We start from the raw sequence: 19,737 nt of genomic DNA, 5'->3' as shown, positions 1-19,737 counted from the left end.
AATGATTACCGAAGTAGCTCGTTTCCCTGGTGAATTTTTTTAAGGATCTCTGTACATCCTTTAGAGATTTGCATGCAGATCCTATTGTAGATTTGTGAGGATGAATTGAAGGATGAATAAAAAACTTTGAGGATCCTTATGTCTCTTGTCAAAGATCGTTAAAGATCTTCAAGAATTTTGTAGCTTGCATATTCGTAAGGTTCCTGCCACGATTCTACAAACAATGTATCTTAATTCTCGATGAAATCCTTATCAAATCCTAGGCGAACTTGAAAGACTAGCTACTGTCCAAGTATAGGGCAAACGAACAAGTTTCCTTTGACTTGTATCGAAAACAAGGCTTTGAAAAGGTCATTCGCTCGCATTTAGAGATCATGAAAATTTCGACAATTCATTTTATTCCAAAATTCTTGGTATAGTTTGATTGTCAGTTCTATAAGCTCTAATCTGATATAGGGGTCTTGATATCTACAGTTTAAACCTTGGACGCGAGACATCTCTAAATTAAAAAGATATTTGGTAACCTTTTTTTCTTTTTACAGCAAGAAAGATCAACATTGGCAAGTTTCAACACAAGAAAACGAACGTTATGGTCGTTACTGACGTGGCTGTAAGTGAAAATTTCTCGGTTATGACGCGTTTGCGTGATTCTTTATTTTTTCCGACTTATTTATTTCTAACACCTCTTGAAAGGGGTGGCGGACGGGATTAATTGATAGTATGGACTTACTGCAAATCGTAACCCAACTGGTTACAAAATTACTGGGTTTTTTTTCTTTTTAATTAGGCGAAATTGTACTGAATGGGCTATTTCCAAGTTGCCTTTTGCTCATATGAAAATGTGTTGCATCTACAGGTTCATTCTCGTGCAAATCAATCTCATTTTCATATGAAAGGTTTTGCACGTGGACTCGTTTTCAGAGGCACAAGGTAACTCGGAAATTGGCCTATTGATATGAGACTGTCAACAGACAAACTGTGCATGAGAGGGAGCCAATGTTGTTTTTAATATGTTTTCATCTGTGCGTCGATCATTAGGCTCGTGGAATTGACATCCCGATGCTGGATAACGTGATCAATTACAACTTTCCAGCTAAACCAAAGCTTTTTATTCATCGAGTAGGTGAGTCACTCAACACTGATTTGTATTCCATGGCATTTAGTAAACACCTGTGTGGTAATGATGCTATTCAGGGAACTCTATCCAGCTAATTTTCCACCCCTCTCAAACAAAATAGACGCCCCAGTGGAATCTACGAGCTGTTTGTAACAGAGTTCCTACATTCCAATAGACACTACATGCATAGCTTACTTAATTTCAAACGAAGTGATAACATAGCGCCCAAGTAGCCTCTCGTCAGGGCCTGTGGAGTTATTGGCGGGGTGGGGGGGGGGGGGAGCGGTTTAACAAATATGGCAGAACGGAATGCCACATTTGTTACTTTTGATACCCCTCCCAGCTTATTCCACGTAGCTTGGAGGCCAACATCCTTTTTCAAAGTGAGCTATGTTTTTCATTCCCTAGATCAGTGTATCAAGTTTAGTTTTGAGTCCACAAACCACTAGTTCGAGTAAACACCGTCTCTTGAGCTCCGTTCTATTTTAACGAAAGACTGTTACGCCCTTGTTTTTCTCAGGTCGGGTTGCAAGAGCTGGTCGCAGTGGAACGGCTTATTCTCTCGTGGGTAGTGACGAGGTATAAACAACAAAAAGTATATCTTATTCAGAGCGGTTTTTATTTGAGTGTCGAAAAGTAATTGGTTTTGCATCACTACGCTACACGCCGATTGACTTAAAAAACTCGCGCCACCGGCTCTTTCATCTAATCAGAAATAAAGCAAAAACTAATTGTGATACTTTCACACACGTTTTCCCGCGCTTTGCGTCAGCTACACGTAATTACTTCGAGTTTTGATTGGTTCATTGGTTTTAAGTGGCCTTTGTGATTGGCTAGAGTGATTCTTTTGGTTTTGGTTTTGCCCCACTCAATTGAAAACCGCTCTACATAGCTGTATCTCTGTTAGATTCGTTCAGTACCTAGGTAGCATAGCTGCTTGAACTGTGATTACTTTTGAGTCCTAAAATGAAGCTTAATACAACAGCGAGCCATTTTTATACAGCGGAGAGAGCTTCTGGCTCTGGGCTATGTTAAAGAAAAGGTGTTACATGTATGTTGTTGAACAACATTGAAAAATTACTTGAAAGCAACTTTGTGAAGAATGCAAATAATGTAACAGGAGATTTCGCGGTGCGAGTGAATTAAACTTTTTGTAACTCATCATCGCTTCCTGATGCCTTCCTGGAATTTGTCAAATACTGTTCCATGAAATGAAGCTATCACTGGTGTGTTTGGAACCCTGTTCACAGGCATACTATCAAAGCAAACAGACGTTGATGAACCGTTGCCAGAAACGCGCGTGTCTCTAAACCTGTTACTTCTTTAGAGCAAAGTCATTTCTTCTCATGTTCACTCAGCTCTCGTTATTTAACCGTTTTGTTGGTCATGTTGAAGCTTAACGCCTTTCAGCTGCTTAAACAGAGCTTTCGGGAGCCACGTGACACAGGCGTGGTTAAACGACATTGTAGACGGAATCTTTCCAACTTCCGCCCATTCCTCTTTATCCTTATCGTAAAATTCCACGATCCCATTACTGTAAATTCCACCGAACACGAAAATCTTCTTCTTTGCTTTGCCGATGGCCGCGTTAGAACGAGGAACACACAGTTCCGCGCGCAGCAAGCTCCACACATCTGTTGTGGGGTCGTACAGCTCACAGTTCTGAAGCGGGAGAAAAAAATCGCCCGTGCCTCCCACCACGAGGATTTTATTGTCCATGACAGTCGCACTTGCGAAGCAACGCGTCTCGTCCATAGATGCAACGTTTTCCCATTGGTCGTTGCTAGGGTCGTATCTCTCGACGCTATTGAGCCCCTGCTGTCCATCGTGGCCCCCGATCGCGTAAATGAGCCCGTTCAACGACAACGCACATAAGCCCCTTCTCGATGAGCGCATCGGGGCCATATCTTGCCAGGAATTGTCCATCGGCTTGTAAAGCGTCACACTACTTTCCTTGAACAAACAAATGCTATCTTCCACCGTCACGGCCGCCAAAGGAAGGCTGCTAAACGTGGACAGTACTTCCGACCAAATGTTTTTCTTCGGGTCGAATTTTTCAATCGTTAAACGGTCATCTTCCCAGCCAATGGCGTGCAGTCTGCCTTCACAAACAGTCACTGTCCTTACCTCGTTGAAGCTCGGCAATCTAGACAAATCAAACCAGGTTTTTGATGCGGGAATATAACAAGAAGCGCATCCATTCTTGCTCAATAGCACAATACCTTCCGCGACACCTCGTGGCTCGTCACGCTCTTCGTCTGGGAGAGTAAGAGCTGCTGTTACCAAACTTTTGCATTCGTGATCACGCGTCACGAACTCGTCACGGTCAATGACCTCGGTGATGAATTGAAGCGACATGGCCGACAAGCGAAGATGGCTGAAAAGTTCCGCAAAGCGATGCTCTCTTGTTTCGCTTTCACGCTTTACCCATGTCCTGATTCCGTCGAAAACCTCTTCTTCACCTCTTTGCGTTTTAATATCCAGTCTCTCGCCGCAAATGAGCGCTTTCACATCTTCGAAATCCGAAGACAAAAACTCCTCTGTTTTCCAAATGTCTCCGAGATGATTGCAAATGTATTCTGTGGCGGCCTCGTGTAACTGTTGATGGCGGTATCTCTCGGCAAAGATCTGAATCGCCAAGCAGTTTGAAGGCTTAAGATTGATCATCAAAAACTCGGCACAAGTTTCTTTTAGGCTCGGGATATCAAAATAATCGGCTATAACTAACAGTTCCTCGGCATTGTCGTCGGAAATTTCCGCTTCTCCGGTGTAAGCGTAGTTCAAAAGTTCCTCGATAATTTTCGTTTCTGGAATAAACTCTGGGAGATCGACTTTGAATTCGTCGCCTCCAGCCAACTCGCTCATAAAAGAAGCTTTGAAGACGGGACTGCTCGCAGCGAGTACAACTTTGTGAGCGGGAAGTCGAAAATTGTCCGCAACGAGAAACACATCGCAAAATGTTTGAGACTTTCTAAACGAATTCAATGTGTGAAGCATCTCCTGTCGCTGTTGATGTTTTCTTCTGTTTAGACCTGTTGTCTGTGAATCCATAGCTGCGATGTTTCCACACTCGCTGAAACTTGTCGAAAGCAATCAATTACACAAATCTGGAAGTCACACAATTTACCAAATTAGTAAAAAAGAGTCAGCGGTAGACCCAGTGAACCGTAAAATTGGCGCTGCAAAATTCACATTTTGAAATAGATTTCTCATAATTTTGTTCGCATTTCTATATTGTTAAAGACTTCTGGTGATTTTCAGCTATTGTTTCTGTGTTATACTCGGAAGAAGCGAAAAGGTGAACCTTCGTGTTACATGGTCTTACATGTTCGGCAATAGACCTTTTTCGCTTGGGCGGTTTGTTTTCCTATTACAGACCAAGTGATATTCTCTAGAGAATCGTTCTTTTTATTTATTCATATGCACGCGACTATTTGAAAATTTGAAAGAAAGAATTCTCAAGAGTATCACTACATGGTCTGAAATGGGGCAACGAACCGCCCAGACTGAAAAGGTCTACGGTATTTACAAAGTTGCAATGTTAATTGTTTAACGCCATAGTCGCCATCTGCTCTTTTGTGGAAGAAATTGTTATGTAAATCAGGCCAAAGTTTTGTTTATTCACGAAGGTCAATTTAAAGTTCGACTGACATTGGCAACCCATGATTGCATTGTGTTTTCACCGCGTTTTTTAATCTTGTTTCATTTTAGCCTAAGAGTTTGCCTCAGAAATTTTGAAGTCGCTGTTCTTGCACTGAACTTCTCTGTCTCCTGTGTTCGAATACAAAATGAATGTGCAGAAAATAATAATAATAACTGTATTTAAAACATGTGATGGACTCGTATGTTTATGGTTTATCTGCACAATAAGCCAAACTCGGTGTCAGAAGTGTTTTTAAGTTACGAGTTATGTGCGAGGTTTTGAACGTTCCTTTCAACATTTGAAGTAGTTTGTTTTGCCAACGTACTATAGAAATGCACGGTCCATCGCTTTCACAAAATGACTGCAATTTCCGTGGGGTTCTCTTGTGAAGGAGCTATGGTATAAGGGGGGGGGGGGGTGAACTGACGAGGAACTTTGTATGGTTGCATTCCTTGGATATTTGTAGCAATCAAGGAAGTTTTTGAGCTTCTCAAGTGATGTCTAAGGATTGTAATATCATCAGGCAATATATATGGGTTATTGACCAAGTGTGAGGTCAGGATGACTGGATATTGGCCAAGTTCTTTTTTTTTTTGCGTGTTTATGGACCGAGCCGGAGTCGAGGTCCATAAACTCGCAAAAAAAAAAAAAAAAAAGAACGAGGACAATATCCAGGCATCTTGACCGAACAAGCTTGGTAAGTGAAGGATTTTTTTTTTTTTTTAATACTTTAATTGTGATTCACACTACTTACAACACTGGTACGTCTACTTACACAATTTACAACAGTAATACAACTACTTACACTACTTAAATTACTTAACAATACGATGCAATTACAGATACTACTTACAATACTACAATTTGCATAACTTACTCTACAAAACAATACAATTACTTATTTAACTTACGATACTAACACTTACACTACTTACAAAATGATATAGTACCATTACTGATGCTTCTTACATTCATATTATAACAATAGTAGCAAAACACTAATTACTGATTTTGCCACTGAGACTGATTATATATTGTAAATTGAATTAAATTAATTTAACTTTCGCATTTTTAAGCTTTCCGTTGCAAAGGTAGCGCTGACTTCAGTTCAAGAAAATTTAAAGTTTTTTCCAACATTTTGCCAGAATCATAATATTTTTGAGTTTGCACAACTAAAATCCCAAACTTCCAGGTTAGGTTTGGGCTTGTATTTTGGGGGAAGATCATAGTCCTTAAATAGTAGCTGTATTTTAGATGGTGTAGAGTTAACTCTGTGCTCATTATTGAACCATGTAAGGACTTTTTGAAAGAAGTTTAGGGCAGCAGGACACTCCAGAAATGCATGTTCCAAGGAATCAGAGGATTTACAGAAAAAGAAAACAATCGACGGAGTCGAGGTCCATAAACTCGCAAAAAAAGAACGAGGCCAATATCCAGCCATCTTGACCGAACAAGCTTGGTCAATAAAGGATTTATTATATGGCTTTCGGGGAAATTTTTTGCGGGACACGGCGGGTAGTCCCGAGCGGGGAAGATTGCTCCATCTTGCCCGCTCGAGTAGCCGATCACAGCGCAGGATTTGATTCATCCTGCCCGCTCACGGAGTTAGCCATATAATGAAAAGAATTCACCCAGGGAGAACTCAGCCAATCCAGAGTTTCGGTCATTCCTCTGATAGGAAGTCAAGCTTAGATATACTGCTTTACAACGGCAATGCTACTGAGAGGATTGATCTGTGGGAGTTTGCCAGAAAGCTTCTGCTACCAGCTTGTCTCAGAGAGTTATCAAAGACCACCTCTTGAATGTTTGACACTCACTCACTCCTCCTTATCATCCCGGCTGGGACATAAGGCTATAGTGAATGTTGGAGGGTCTCCAAAATATCATTGACAGGAGTCCCTTCTCTAAATCTTGGTAGAAATGTTATGTTGTGGAACACAAACTGACCAAAAGCAACTTTGTGAAGAAATTAGGTGTCGTATCAGGATCGTTTCTAAATCTAATTTCAGTGCGAGCGAATCAAACTTTTCTTTTGTTACCGGATAATTGCTTGCTAACATCTTCCTTGCGTTTATCAAATATTGTTTTATAAAATCAAAGTATCATTGCTGGGTTTGGCATACCATCGAAGCAAACAGAGGGTGGTAAGCCTGGGCGAATAAACTCGCTGCTTCATTAGAACAAAAATATACATGTCTATGTCCATCTTGCTCTTTGTTGTTCTGTTCTCAACAACAAAGCGGAACGCCTTCTAGTGGCTCAAAAAGCGCTTTTGGTAGCCACGCGGTACACGCATGATTAAACGACATAGTGGACGGAATCTCTCCAACTTCTGTCCAGTTTTCTTTATCCTTGTCGTAATATTCAACAATCCCATTGCTGTAAGTTCCACCGAATACAAAGATCGTTCTTCTTGCTCTGGCGATGGCCGCGTTAGAGCGGGCGACACACAATTTTGCCTGCACCAAGCTCCACGCATTTGTTGTAGGGTTGTACAGCTCACAATCCCCAAGCGGTTGAAAAAAATCGCCCGTGCCCCCCACCACAAGGATTTTATTGTCCATAACAGTCGCACTTGCGGAGCAACGATTCTTGTACATAAATGGAACGTATCTCCATTGGTCTTTGCTAGGGTCATAACTCTCGACAATATTGAGCCTCCGCCGACTACGTCCATCGTGGCCCCCGATCGCGTAGATGAGTCCGTTCAACGACAACGCGCAAAAGCCCCTTCGTGAGGAGCGCATCGGGTCCACATCTTGCCAGGAATTGTCCAAAGGCTTGTAACGCATCACCCCACTTTCCTCAAACAGGTATATGCAGTTGCTCATCGTCACGGCCGCTAAAGGAAGGTTGGAAATCTTCCATAGTACCACCGACCAGATGTTGTCCTGAGGGTCGAATTTTTCAATCGTTAAACGGTCATCTTGCCAGCCAATGGCGTACAGTTTGCCTTCACAGACAGTCATTGCCCTTACCTCGTTGAAGCTCGGCAATCTAGACAAATCAAACCGGGCTTTTTTCGTCGGAATGTAACAAGAAGCACATCCATTTTCGCTCAATAACACAATACCCTCCGTGACACCTCGTGCGTCAAGTTCTGCTGTGACCCAATCTTCGCAGACGTGACTTCGCGTGACGAACGCGTCACAGTCAATGACTTCCGTGAGGAATTGAAGCGACATGGCCGGCAAGCGAAGATGGCTAAAAAGTTCCGGGAAGTAATGCTCTCTTGTTTCAGGATCACGCTGTACCCATGACCTTATTCCGTCGAAAACTTCCTTTTCGTTTCTTTGCATTTTAAAATCAAGTCTCTCGCTACAAATTAGCTCTGTTACATCCTCGAAATCTGAAGACAAAAACTCCTCTGTTTTCCAAATGTCTCCAAGATGGTTGCAAATATATTCCCAAGCGGCTTCATGTAATGATTGGCAGTATCTCTCGGCAAAGATCTGAATCGCCAAGCAGTTTGAAGGCTTCAGATTGATCAGCAAAAACTCAGCACAAGCCTCTCTCAGGCTCAGAATATCGTAAAAATCGGCGATAACGAACAGTTTCTTGGCATTCTCTTCGGAAATTTCAACCTCCCCGGTGTAAACATAGTTCAAAAGTTCCTCGATACTTTCAGTGTCTGGAAGAAACGCCGGTATATCAACTGGGAATTCGTTGCCCGATTTTCCTCCCGGCAACTCGCTCGTAAAAGAAGCTTTGAAGTAAGGACTGCTCGCAGCGAGTACAACTTTGTGAGCGGGTAGTCGAGAATTGTCGACAACGAGAAACACATCGCAAAATGTTTGAGACTTTCGAAACGAATTCAATGTGTGAAGTATCTTCAGTTGCTGTTGATGCTTTCTTTTCGAATCCATAGCTGTGGACGGTGAGGTTTTCGAAATTCGCCGAAATACATCGAACGCAATCAATGTCGTCAATCTTTAATGCTTTCCACTTCTTACCCGGAAGCATTCTCGTTCCCAGGTGTACTTGTTTTCCCGGAAGTCACGCAAGTCGCCAAATTACCCAACATTGAGTCAGCGGTAGAGCCAGTGAAGTTCTCGTATATTTTATTCACATTTTGAGTTTCTATACTGCTGAAGACTCTTCGTAATTTTCATCTGTTTTTTCTTTGCATGTTTTGGTCGTAACAAGCGAAATGGTCAACTTTCATCAAACATGTTGGGCAATTTACCAAAGCCACAATGTTAATTCTTTTAGGCCAAAGGCGCCATATGCTCTTTGTTGAAAACATTGTTATGTAAATCAGGCCATAGTTAACTATTTTTACGAATGTCAATTTGAACTGTCGGCTGACATTGGCGATCCATAATAGCGCTTTATTTCAGAATTAAACAGGAGCTACGTCACGGTTTGCGTATTTTCAAGTTCGTCGTTTGTAATTCGTCTTAATCTTCTCCATTGTTCCTTTATGGTTTATTATTATCTCTGCTGTTTTTCTATCTTAGTAAGCTATTATTTTCAGGTTTTCTTCAATTTAAAGGAAATTTTGTACGTGGTCAAAAAAACTTAAACTCTTCTTTAAGCCGCGTTTTTCAATCGTGTTACACTTAAACTCGAGAGGTTGTCCTAGCAGAGTTTGAAGTCGCTGTTGTTGCACTGTATTTTCTCTGTTGTTGCACTGTACTTTTAGGTACACGGTAAAGGCCATCGTTGTGGCGACGATTGCTACGAAATGCTGTTAGTTCTTTCTCGACGATCGCAGAATGATCGCCATGATAAATCTTCCAGAATGCAATGCGTCGTTGTTCGATGCAGGTCCTCTCGTTCTCGTTTTCATTCTTCGTCGTTCGGGACGAAAATGTGGAAAGCGGTCGGTGAGCGAAGTCGTGAGGATCATTTAACTATATTCACAAGTAGCAGGCCATATTTATTTAACAATTAGATTACGAGCTCGAGATTTCTATCGCCGGATATATCGCGGATAGAAATCAAGAGAGAATAATCAAATTGATTTAGTATAAATCTACTAGTTGTTCAAAATTCTTAATCTACTTCACTGAAATTTCGAAAAGGTAAAGAACCGGCCGCCAGTTTATTAACAACCGTACACTGCTAGGCTTCTCACTATCTTCAACAGAATAGATAGTGAGTAGCGTAGCCAAGCACAGAGCGGCATCCGTGATAGAACGCTAGTAGATTTAAACTAATTTGACCTAGTGTCTAAATTAAATTTAGTTGCGTTTTTGTCATTTAATATACTGGTCTCAGAGCTTTCCTCCGTTTTTGTTTTCTCTTTTTCAAATTTAACTCGCGATTCCGCTGTTGTTCCTGTTTTTTCCTCTCACTCACGCTCTCTTAAATAGAAGAAAGAATATAAAACACTTTCTTGGTCTCCCACAGTTAGCTCACATGGTGGATCTTCATCTTTTCCTTGGTCGACCGCTCAAACTGGCAGGGAAAGACTCGCAGGCTCAAGATGATGGGCTCATAGGCGCGGTTCCTCAGCTACTCGTGGATGAGGAACAGAACTTTCTCAAGAGAGCACATGATCAGTCACATGACCTGGTAAGTCAAATTAACAATGATTATTGCATGATTGTGCGCTGTTTATGAGATGGTAGATAACAAACGAGGCGCGTCCAATCTGGAACTACTCTAACAGCGTTGCTAGAAAACTTACCGCTTGGTTGGGTCCTAACGGTTATCGCGTCCACCTCATGGACGAAATGAAAGCGAGGCTGAATAGAAACTGAGAAAGCTGAATGGAAACGAGACTGAATAGAACCCGATTGGCTCAGGTAAGAGTAGTGAAAAAATGTAAATATGCGAGGTACGCCATTGCCTGTGGTGGGATGAAATCCAGTTGAGTTGAAAATATTTTAGTCTGCACTTTAGTTACAGAAACCTGTTGCGTGGTTCAAGTTTGTCAATAATTAACTGTTTTAAAGTGTTACACTTTGCGGTAAATAAAGTTCAGTGGAATCCCGTTAATCCAAAACATCTGGCCGTATCAACGGGGTGGCCGTGTTAAAGGGGTTCTTTAAACAAGAAAGTGACTGACTGAGCTCTTGTTAGGACCAGAATAAAGTGGCCGTAATAACGAGGTGGCCGTATTAAAGGAGACCTTTAAATAAGGAAGTGACTGACTGAGCTCTTGTTAGGACCAGAATAAAGTGGCCGTAATAACGAGGTGGCCGTATTAAAGGAGACCTTTAAATAAGGAAGTGACTGACTGAGCTCTTGTTAGGACCAGAATAAAGTGGCCGTAATAACGAGGTGGCCGTATTAAAGGAGACCTTTAAATAAGGAAGTGACTGACTGAGCTCTTGTTAGGACCAGAATAAAGTGGCCGTAATAACGAGGTGGCCGTATTAAAGGAGACCTTTAAATAAGGAAGTGACTGACTGAGCTCTTGTTAGGACCAGAATAAAGTGGCCGTAATAACGAGGTGGCCGTATTAAAGGAGACCTTTAAATAAGGAAGTGACTGACTGAGCTCTTGTTAGGACCAGAATAAAGTGGCCGTAATAACGAGGTAGCCGTATTAACGGGGTGGCCGTAAGGCAAGGTTCCACTGCAGTTTTTTGTGTGTTTTTATTTGTCTTTTTTGTTTGGACACATGCTAAGAATACGGGCGTGTCCACCCTTGTGGACACTCTTTCGTCCACTCTTTCGTCCGTATGCCGCAGTTTCTTGGACACTAAATTTAAGACTGATCTCCTCAGACTGGTCAGCAACTTGAAGCTTAACAGGTTCATTGTTTTGGTACATGCTGTCTTCATGCAGATTTCTCTTCGTCAAGTGGCGGCCAACGGATACAAACAATACATAAAATCCAGGCCAAGTGCTTCCTCGGAATCTGTCAAGCGATCCAAGCAAATCGACACAGCTACTCTCCCAGTTCATCCACTGTTCAGTAAGTGTAGTCTCCCGTTCGCTCTGGTTTGAAAGCCGTAGTCAGGCTATTTTGTCGTAGTCATGGCGGAGTCTTTTCAATGGGAAATCGAGCTTCTACTGCTTAATTAACTGACTTGACGAAGAAGCCATGCCCTATTTCCGCCATTTCAGGGTTCGCTTTCGATTTACTATCCCATCTTCTCTTAAATAAGGAAACGAAATGTGTTCCATAAAACGTGATGATTCGATTTAGCGCTCTCCTTGCAATAAACCTCTTTCCAAAAAAGCGCGCCCCCATTTAATGTGGTTTTGTTAATAAGAGCCACTATTATGTAAACCTCCCTCGCGCTATCAGAGGTTATTAAGATCCTCCGTTCGTGGATCGATTGTCCTCCCTCTGCGCGGCTTGCATCATACCCGCATTACAAAAAAATAACTGTCTTGATCGTTATATCCATGTGAGAGCACAATTCGTTCAAAACAAAAATTCCTTTTCGTTTCGAACACTTGGGTGTAATGTAAAATAAGAAATAAGCTCACTTCTTTATTAATAAATGCTCAGTTTTCCTTCAGCTCCGGCTCAAAATAAGATAACGCTCTGGACGTCATATCGAATCATTACGGCATGGCAATTTCAATTTTCTGATTAAATTACGTCGATTTTCAATTTTCCCTATGTAGAATCTGGTGTTACATCTTCCAATGTGGCTTCTACTTCAAGAGTCGATATTTTGGACGGTGTGAGGAATTTCAGGCCGAGACAGGTAATTCCTAAACACAGTTAAAGGACTTTTTTCTACATTTTAAGGTGACCATTGACCCTTGGAAACAAGAAGAAGCGTTATGTCTGTTTTACTTCGTCAAAATTCTACCCTCGTGGTCACAGACATTAAGTTCCCGACTTTCAAAACGCAGACACCTCCCATAAGCCTACACTCAGAGAAACTCAAGCACAAGAGAGTCCGCTGAAAAAAATGTGTTTACAACAAGTAAGCTTTGCGTACAATGAAAAAAAAAATGAGCCTTCGGTTCTTATGAGAGTAGCTCACTGTGTGTACGTATGAAGGTAATGAAACTACTCAGTGTTGCTAGAGCCGTTTCCAGTTGAGTGTCTTAGAACCAAAACCAAAGTATTCACTCTCACCTATCACAAAGTACACAGACAATACAGTGAACCAATCCAAACCCAAAGCAAATACATGTAGCTGACGCAAAGAGCGTGAAAAACGTGTGCAAACGCGCCACGATTAGTTTTAGTTTTACGTCTGATTGGATGAGAAAGTGGGGCGAGTTTTTCAAGCCAATCGCTTCGCGTGCTGATGCGAAACCAAGCGAAAACGAGTCCGTTTCGACACTCGAGTGAAAACCACTCAAACAGGACGGTAGTTACATGACTAATTGTTATTGAGACCATTTTTTGTTTTTCTTCTGCAGACAATCTTCGAGATTGGTTCTACGTCAAAATCCACAGCGCAGTCTATCATGATGTCAAAAAGGTGCGTTTTATTAACGTCTAAATTCTCATTATAATGAAGATAATAATATAATACATACAAGTGATGAGAAAAAGCAGATGATCAACTAGGGGGTACGTCTTGATGTGTCACCATATTTTCTTCACTAACATTAAAAGAAATGTTTGCAGTCTGTCAGGAGAATTTGTGTTTAGACCCTGGAATCGACAGAGTACCTGTCTGAACCCGCAGTGATCACTCGAAAGTTCGCCCTGAACCCAACAGAAGCTTAACGTCAAGATATAAATTCTTTCTTGGTGCATTTATTGTAGTAGAAGTTGGGAGATATTCGACTTTATAGCCAGTTAGTTTCCTTCTAGCGATCAATCGCTTTTTCGCCATCAGCGGACCTTTGGGCGGAGCTTCCGTAAAGATATCCCCAGTGGGTGGTATTTAAATGTAGCAGTTTCTCTCGTGCAGCTTACCTAAGTCATATTCCATTTGTGGTATTGTTTACTCAATCACCTTAATTTTGATTCGTTCACAGAAAACGTCACAGCGACGTCATTCAAAGAGCACAGCGACTCAAACAGGACGACTCAGTGACTGACCTGGGGAGGGGTGCTGGCACCGGAAGTGAAGAACAGAACAGTAGCGCAACTACGGATGAAATTAGGGTGTGTGTGAGTCGGCGTGTATCGATTATTAGTATAAATCTACTAGTGTTCTATCATGAATGCCGTTCTCTGATTGGCTACCCTACTCACTTTTGTAGATATTGAGTAGCCTAGCAGTGTGCGCTAGGGGGCCGCTTCTTTGCGTTTTCGAAGTGTCTGTGAAGAGGATTTAGATAAAGTTTTGAACGACTAGTAGATTTATAACAAAAAAACTAGATTATTCGTTCTCAGTTTCTATGCGTGATAGTTGACTCTGGACGCGCCCTCGTCAACTATCACACGATAGAAATCTTGAGCTCATAATCTAATTGCTAAATAGTTCCACGCGGGAATGCTTCATTGATATTCCGCTTCATCTGTGGAATACTGAAGGGTTATTTACTGAACAGCTATTTACGGTTATTTATTCTCAGTACTGGACTGGAACTACAATTGTAGCTTGCAGTGGACGATCATGCGGGGGAATACCACGAAAAAGGGATAAATGCAATTTCCATTTGAAAAGACTCCCCGCATTAGCCTTAGTTGCAAGCTAGTCCCAGTCAAATACCGAGAATACAAATATTGTCTATTGTTTAGTGGAGGGCCGTCGGAGCATTCGCTTAGTAATTCTTGTATCACTGCAGAAATGTTTTACCAGAACCGTCTATCAGATGCATCAGTTTCTGGAATTTTTTTTGTACATAAACTAAAGCAATGAGACAACTTGATTTACACGGGTCATTAATTGTTGCACACTACTGCTGTCTACCACACACTGTCTTTATAAATGTAGGGATCATTTCAAGTTATTTAGAGCGTTTTTCAATTGAGTGTCGTAAAAACAAAACCAATGTAATCACTTTAGCCAATCACGAAGGTCGCAGGCAATCCAGTGAACCAATCAAAGCTCGAAGTAATTACATGTAGCCTACGCAAAGCGCGGGAAAACGTGTGTGAGTGAGTCACGACTGGTTTTTGGGTTGACTTCTGATTGGATGAAAAAGTGGCGCGAGTTGTTCAAGGCAATCGTGTAGCGTAGTTGATACAAAACCAATTACTTTTCGACACTCGAATGAAAACCACTCTATGGCAGTCATAGCAAATGTAAGCATGTAAGCTCCCAGTGAAACGCTTATATTGTTCTTTTTCAGGGAGTCTTCGCCACCGTGTTCGATCCAAGCCAGAAAAAGAAGAGAAAGAAATCAAAGTCCGATCCTCAAGGTAATTGTTAAGTGTCAGCTAAATACATCACTCCCGCAATATCTTTACTTCTCATGCCTATCTTTGGTTAGCAGTGGTATAATTGGAACTGAGTTTAATCTTTAAATATCTTTTTGTCGTTTTCAATGTGTTTGAGTCTCTGTTCTTCTCTTAGGTTCTTCCATGAAGAATTTCAGAGACGAGAACTACATTCCCCATACCGCCTCGGATCATTACGGCGAGAGAGGCCTGGGGTAAGTTTGGATGGGTGTACAAACAATTTAAGCTACTGACTTGTTCTTTTTTACTCGCTTTCGATGGCAGATCCAGACATAGTCTTCACGGTTATCTTCAGTTATTTTCTCTACCAACTTGTCTGAAACTTGTTGAGGTTTAGTCAGAAATGAGATGCTTGACAAAGTTGTAAAGCAAGTTCTTATGAGCTATGAGCGACTCTATGATCGTGTTCGGCCTGGCGCTCGAGCCACTGAGCTACAAAGAGGATTGTGGTGAACTAGACCATTTACTAGGTTTTTAGGTTAAGTAACAAGCGTCCACTAGAGTATGCTGTAGTGCACAGGCTCAATAAAAACGTCCTATGTGGAGACGGGGAAAGATTACTGCTACATTTTAAGCTCGGTAGATGAAACGAGAAGTAGAGCATGTAATTTCGGTTGCCACGTTCTCGGGACAATGTGGTATCGTTTCATGGTTTCGCATTTCGTTTGTGTTTTTAGGCTTGGTTTGAAGTCGTTTGAGAAGGATGTATCAGGTGCTGTGATGGACATCCAAGCTGACGAAGAAGAAGGAATGAGACAAGCCAAGTCGCTCAAAAAATGGTACAAGAAAACTAAGCTACTTTCAACCTCGTTCCCAGGCTTTCTCTCCTTTACCTCCTTAGTGTCGTTGAGGGGAGGTAAAGGAGAGAGAGCCTGGGGACGAGGTTGAGTCACTGTATAGTGTTTTCACATGACGTCACGAAAGCCATATTGGTGTCCCAAAAAACGGCGGCCATGTTGGTGTCCCAAACCAATTCTGTGGGAGTTCAACTCTTTTCTTATGTAAACACTTTTGTTCCAATAAATATTCATCGCTCCTGGCCACGTGAGTGAAAACGCTCTTACCTCCATGAGCGCCTTACCTGAATTACGTCCCCTCTAAGATGTAATGGCCGCGATGTTTGTAAATGACGGTTTGGTTTTCGTTTTTTAGGGATCGTAAGAGGAAAAATTATGTTGGAGAAGATGGTAACGTGAAAAAACTCAGAACAGAGAGCGGCGTGCGGATCCCAGCAACCTACAAGAAAAATATGTATCCTGTAGACATAATCATAAAAAAATCTTGAAACTCATCTTTCCATCTGTACTAAATAGACAGGTCACCCGCTACCCTGTTACTTTTGTAGTCACGCAACAATAATGGTAATGTGGATCGTTGCGTGACGGCCCAAATAACGGCTTGCAGCTACAGTACTCTTCTTCGCTTTTCCTCGCTTTTTTCTCACACCAGAAAAAAACTTGTAGTCTCTACACAGAAAAGCTACATCTCTCGCTTAGTGTTTGCATAGCCAGGTGAAAACATTCAAGTGGTAAGAAAAGAAAGATGTTAGTTAACACTTGCATCAAGCCAAAGTGTCCCCAAACCACTAGAGCTTATCCCGGTGTCCAAAGCATCAATTGGCTAGTGGTGTTTCTAGCCCCCTCCCCTCGGATGGAATGCTTGTCCATCACAGGGTTACCTCTTTCCAGCAGAAAATTCACAGCTACCGTCTTCTTCACGTAGGTATGGTAGAGAGAGGTACAGTGAGTGTTAAGTGTCTTGCGCAAGAGCACAGTCAGCTAGCCGGGGAACTAAGTACCGTTGTCGATAAATCTTCGTAAGGCACTCGGAAAGGGTCGCAGTAGTTATTAGCCAATCAAAACCTAGCTCGAACACTTCCGAGCACTCCGAAGACATGGCGTCAGTATGGCACAACGACGACGCGTCAAGTTTCTTTGGAATTTCGGTGTTGAAAACCTAAAGCTCGTGCATTCCTCTGAGAAGGCAATTCCCTCGAAATGGTGCTTGTTCTTCTGACTGCCATGTCACCCTTAAAATTTTACTTCAATAATATTTGAAAAACAACGTGCCAGGAGGTTATTGATCTTTCGCTGATAGTATTTATAACATAAGTGATAAAATGTGTTAGCTGATGGTCATCAGAATGTTGAGTAGCACATCACGCATTCGTTTCAGTGTTTTCTTTGACTACTGAAACTTAGATACCAAGACTGGTTACGAAGAAATAAGATGGACGTTCCCGGATCAGAAGATCGCGAGGAGAATGGAACGAGGCCAGGTCACAAAAAGAACAGAAAAGGTAACAGACAACTTTGATTGTTTTATTTGTCAAGACGAATTATAACCTCGGAAAAAATTATTATGAGGAGAAAATCAGTCTTCAGCATTATCAGTCCACCGCATTAGCTTGCCCCCTTCTCTCTAAGAAGTTTCCTCTGATAATCTTGAGTGTCGAAAGTAATCAGGCAATTACTTTGGTTTTGGTTTTGGTTTTACTCCGATTTGAGATTGGCTGAATAGTCTAATTGGTAAGTAATTGGTTTGGTTTTGGGACACTCAATTTAAAACCGCTCTTTTTTTCAAGAATTAACGAGTTTCACTGCAAGAGAAGTTGAATTTTATCATGTTCTTTATCTGTTGTTTCTTTGCTTTAGGTAAAGGCGGGAAAAGCTTTCCTCCCAAAGGTAAAGGTTTTGGCGGGAAAGGCGCTAAACCGCGTGGAAACGAACTGAAATCCAAGGACCAGATACTGAAGGCTCGGCACAGAAAGGAAACTACTATGCAACGGCAAAATAAAGGAAAACTAAAAGGAAAAAGGGGCAGAGGAAAACCAAGTAGAAGAAAGTGAACTGAAATCAGTCCGAGGGGGTAACGCCGAGTAGCGCCTGTTTCGGTTAACACTTAGCCTCGGGCTGTTTTCGGCCCGAAGTGTTCCGATTCTTACTGGCCAATCAGAAAACAACACGATGACTCCGAACTTTGTTGCGTCTTGTTACCGCCGTCTAAGCACGTCATATTTCATTTCATGCCTCCATATCGCGGGCTCAGTGAGTAGGTGTTTGCTTCCAAATGAAATCAGATATGCGTCTTGTAATTTGTTGTAGCCAAGGCAACAAAGCGCATGAATGATAAAGGCACTGTGCAGAGACGAAAAGACGGCTACAGTGGAACCTCGATTTAACGATCCTCTAATTAACGATGGCCTCGATATAACGAACCTCGATATAACGAATTCTTCGATATAACGAACATAATCCGGAAGCCCAAACGTAAAATCGACCTCGATATAACGAACATTTTGGTCGTTTCCCCTAAAATTCGTTATATCGAGGTTTTCGATATAACGAACCCTCGATTTAACGAACAAATTTGGCCGGTCCCCAGGGACTTCGTTAAATCGAGGTTCCACTGTAATTAGGAAAGAAAGAAACAGAAGAAGCGACAAAGACAACCCGACAGGAACATAAAAAAGTTCCAGACACTGCTCTTCCCTTGTTAGGTTGCAAGACACCGCTAATGTTCCAATATTTAATTTTTACAATGACGTGAATATCTGAAATAAACTTGTGTCAAGCAAGCAGCTTTCTGCAGGTGTTGTGTAATCTAATCTTAAGTACCCTGCGACATATTTATTTCGTTTCGACGCCGACTTTCAAACTTGTCTCGGCACCTTTCCTCTACTTGACATTTTATGCGCTAGACTTTGTTTACGGCCCGCACATATCCGCAAAAACACTCGCTCCTATTCACCGAAAATGTCTTTTTGAAGGAAGGCAAAAGGACATAAGCACCCGCGACACAATTGTTCCAATGAATAGTATAGCTACAGAGTATGCCACTTCATATGATAAATTCATTTTTTCCCCTGGTACAAAATCACCTTGAAAATGACGGAAACGCTAACCTCGAGATAATTGTTTCCTAAAAGTTAACGAAACATCACAGAGATAACGATCAACAAAAACGGAACCAAGATAGTTATGACCGAGAATTTTATGTGAATTGTCAGCAGGAATTTTAAAAGTTTGTAAATTGTTTTCAAGAGGTAGCTTGTTTAGAGGGAGTAAGTCTTGTAATTTTCTGAATATTTTATTCTCGACTATTTAAATCTGAAAGACACCATATACCTAAAGTCGCTCAAACTGTCTCTTTCTAGATAATTGTCTGCCCGGGGGGGGGGGTACTTTGGGAATTTCTGGGTGGGGATGTGCCGCTGGGACCCTGGAACCCTTAACCTATACCAGAGCTAGTTCAGCTGAATTTTGCTACCCTATACTAGGATGAACTCCCCAAATCCCCCCATCTATCGACACTATAACGGCTAATTTGCGTAAATTTAAACTTGTCGATTTTATTTTTTTTATATTTTCGAGTGGCAATTCCTGGTTTCCTTAGTCTAAATATTATCTTCAACCAACTAGTCAGTTTTCGGAAAAATGGTACCCTATTCTGGACCTAAACGCTCTGATTTATATACCCTATCCTAGAGTAAACTGCTTGAAAACCATACCCTTCACAGCGGCACATACCTATATAGCCCATATATGGCAGTGCCCCCCCCCCCCCCGGGCTTGTCTGCTTTCCTTGTTGTTTACGACATAAGCTGGGAAACCCATTGTCGCTGGCAGATGTCTCGTGGCGTCACTGTTTAAATTGTTTGTAATTAGCATAATGAACCGGAAAACAAACAGATATCATATGTATGAGAGAATAAGGAAGCAAAAATTTCCCTTTTAGCAATTACTTTAAATAC

General features: G+C 41.7%; 3 protein-coding genes across 3 annotated transcripts in view; 1 reads left to right on the top strand and 2 right to left on the bottom strand.

The window, feature by feature from the left end:
- The window catches only part of LOC145494608 (ATP-dependent RNA helicase DDX54-like), a 33,522-nt gene extending 13,978 nt beyond the window's left edge, over positions 1–19,544 (top strand). The window contains exons 16-29 of the mRNA XM_081474134.1: positions 543–610; positions 1,039–1,123; positions 1,638–1,696; positions 10,116–10,280; positions 11,501–11,630; positions 12,293–12,375; positions 13,046–13,107; positions 13,613–13,742; positions 14,876–14,945; positions 15,100–15,178; positions 15,662–15,763; positions 16,137–16,235; positions 17,186–17,283; positions 17,639–19,544. Coding sequence (XP_081330260.1) covers positions 543–610; positions 1,039–1,123; positions 1,638–1,696; positions 10,116–10,280; positions 11,501–11,630; positions 12,293–12,375; positions 13,046–13,107; positions 13,613–13,742; positions 14,876–14,945; positions 15,100–15,178; positions 15,662–15,763; positions 16,137–16,235; positions 17,186–17,283; positions 17,639–17,832 — 1,424 coding nt within the window. The 3' untranslated portion in view covers positions 17,833–19,544. The remainder of the gene's footprint in view (positions 1–542; positions 611–1,038; positions 1,124–1,637; positions 1,697–10,115; positions 10,281–11,500; positions 11,631–12,292; positions 12,376–13,045; positions 13,108–13,612; positions 13,743–14,875; positions 14,946–15,099; positions 15,179–15,661; positions 15,764–16,136; positions 16,236–17,185; positions 17,284–17,638) is intronic.
- Positions 1,693–4,546, bottom strand: LOC145494614 (kelch-like protein 7). The gene has a single exon (XM_081474141.1). The coding sequence runs from the start codon at positions 4,166–4,168 to the stop codon at positions 2,486–2,488; it is 1,683 nt and encodes a 560-aa protein (XP_081330267.1). The 5' UTR covers positions 4,169–4,546; the 3' UTR covers positions 1,693–2,485.
- Positions 5,405–10,105, bottom strand: LOC145494615 (kelch-like protein 25). Its single transcript, XM_081474142.1, has one exon. The coding sequence runs from the start codon at positions 8,624–8,626 to the stop codon at positions 6,989–6,991; it is 1,638 nt and encodes a 545-aa protein (XP_081330268.1). The 5' UTR covers positions 8,627–10,105; the 3' UTR covers positions 5,405–6,988.
- Positions 19,545–19,737: the final 193 nt, after the last annotated feature.

This window comes from Orbicella franksi, chromosome 8, assembly GCF_964199315.1.
Source record: "Orbicella franksi chromosome 8, jaOrbFran1.1, whole genome shotgun sequence".
Taxonomy (NCBI): domain Eukaryota; kingdom Metazoa; phylum Cnidaria; class Anthozoa; order Scleractinia; family Merulinidae; genus Orbicella; species Orbicella franksi.
The sequence above is the reverse complement of the archived record's forward strand: the minus strand, read 5'-3'. Positions and strand labels throughout refer to the sequence as shown.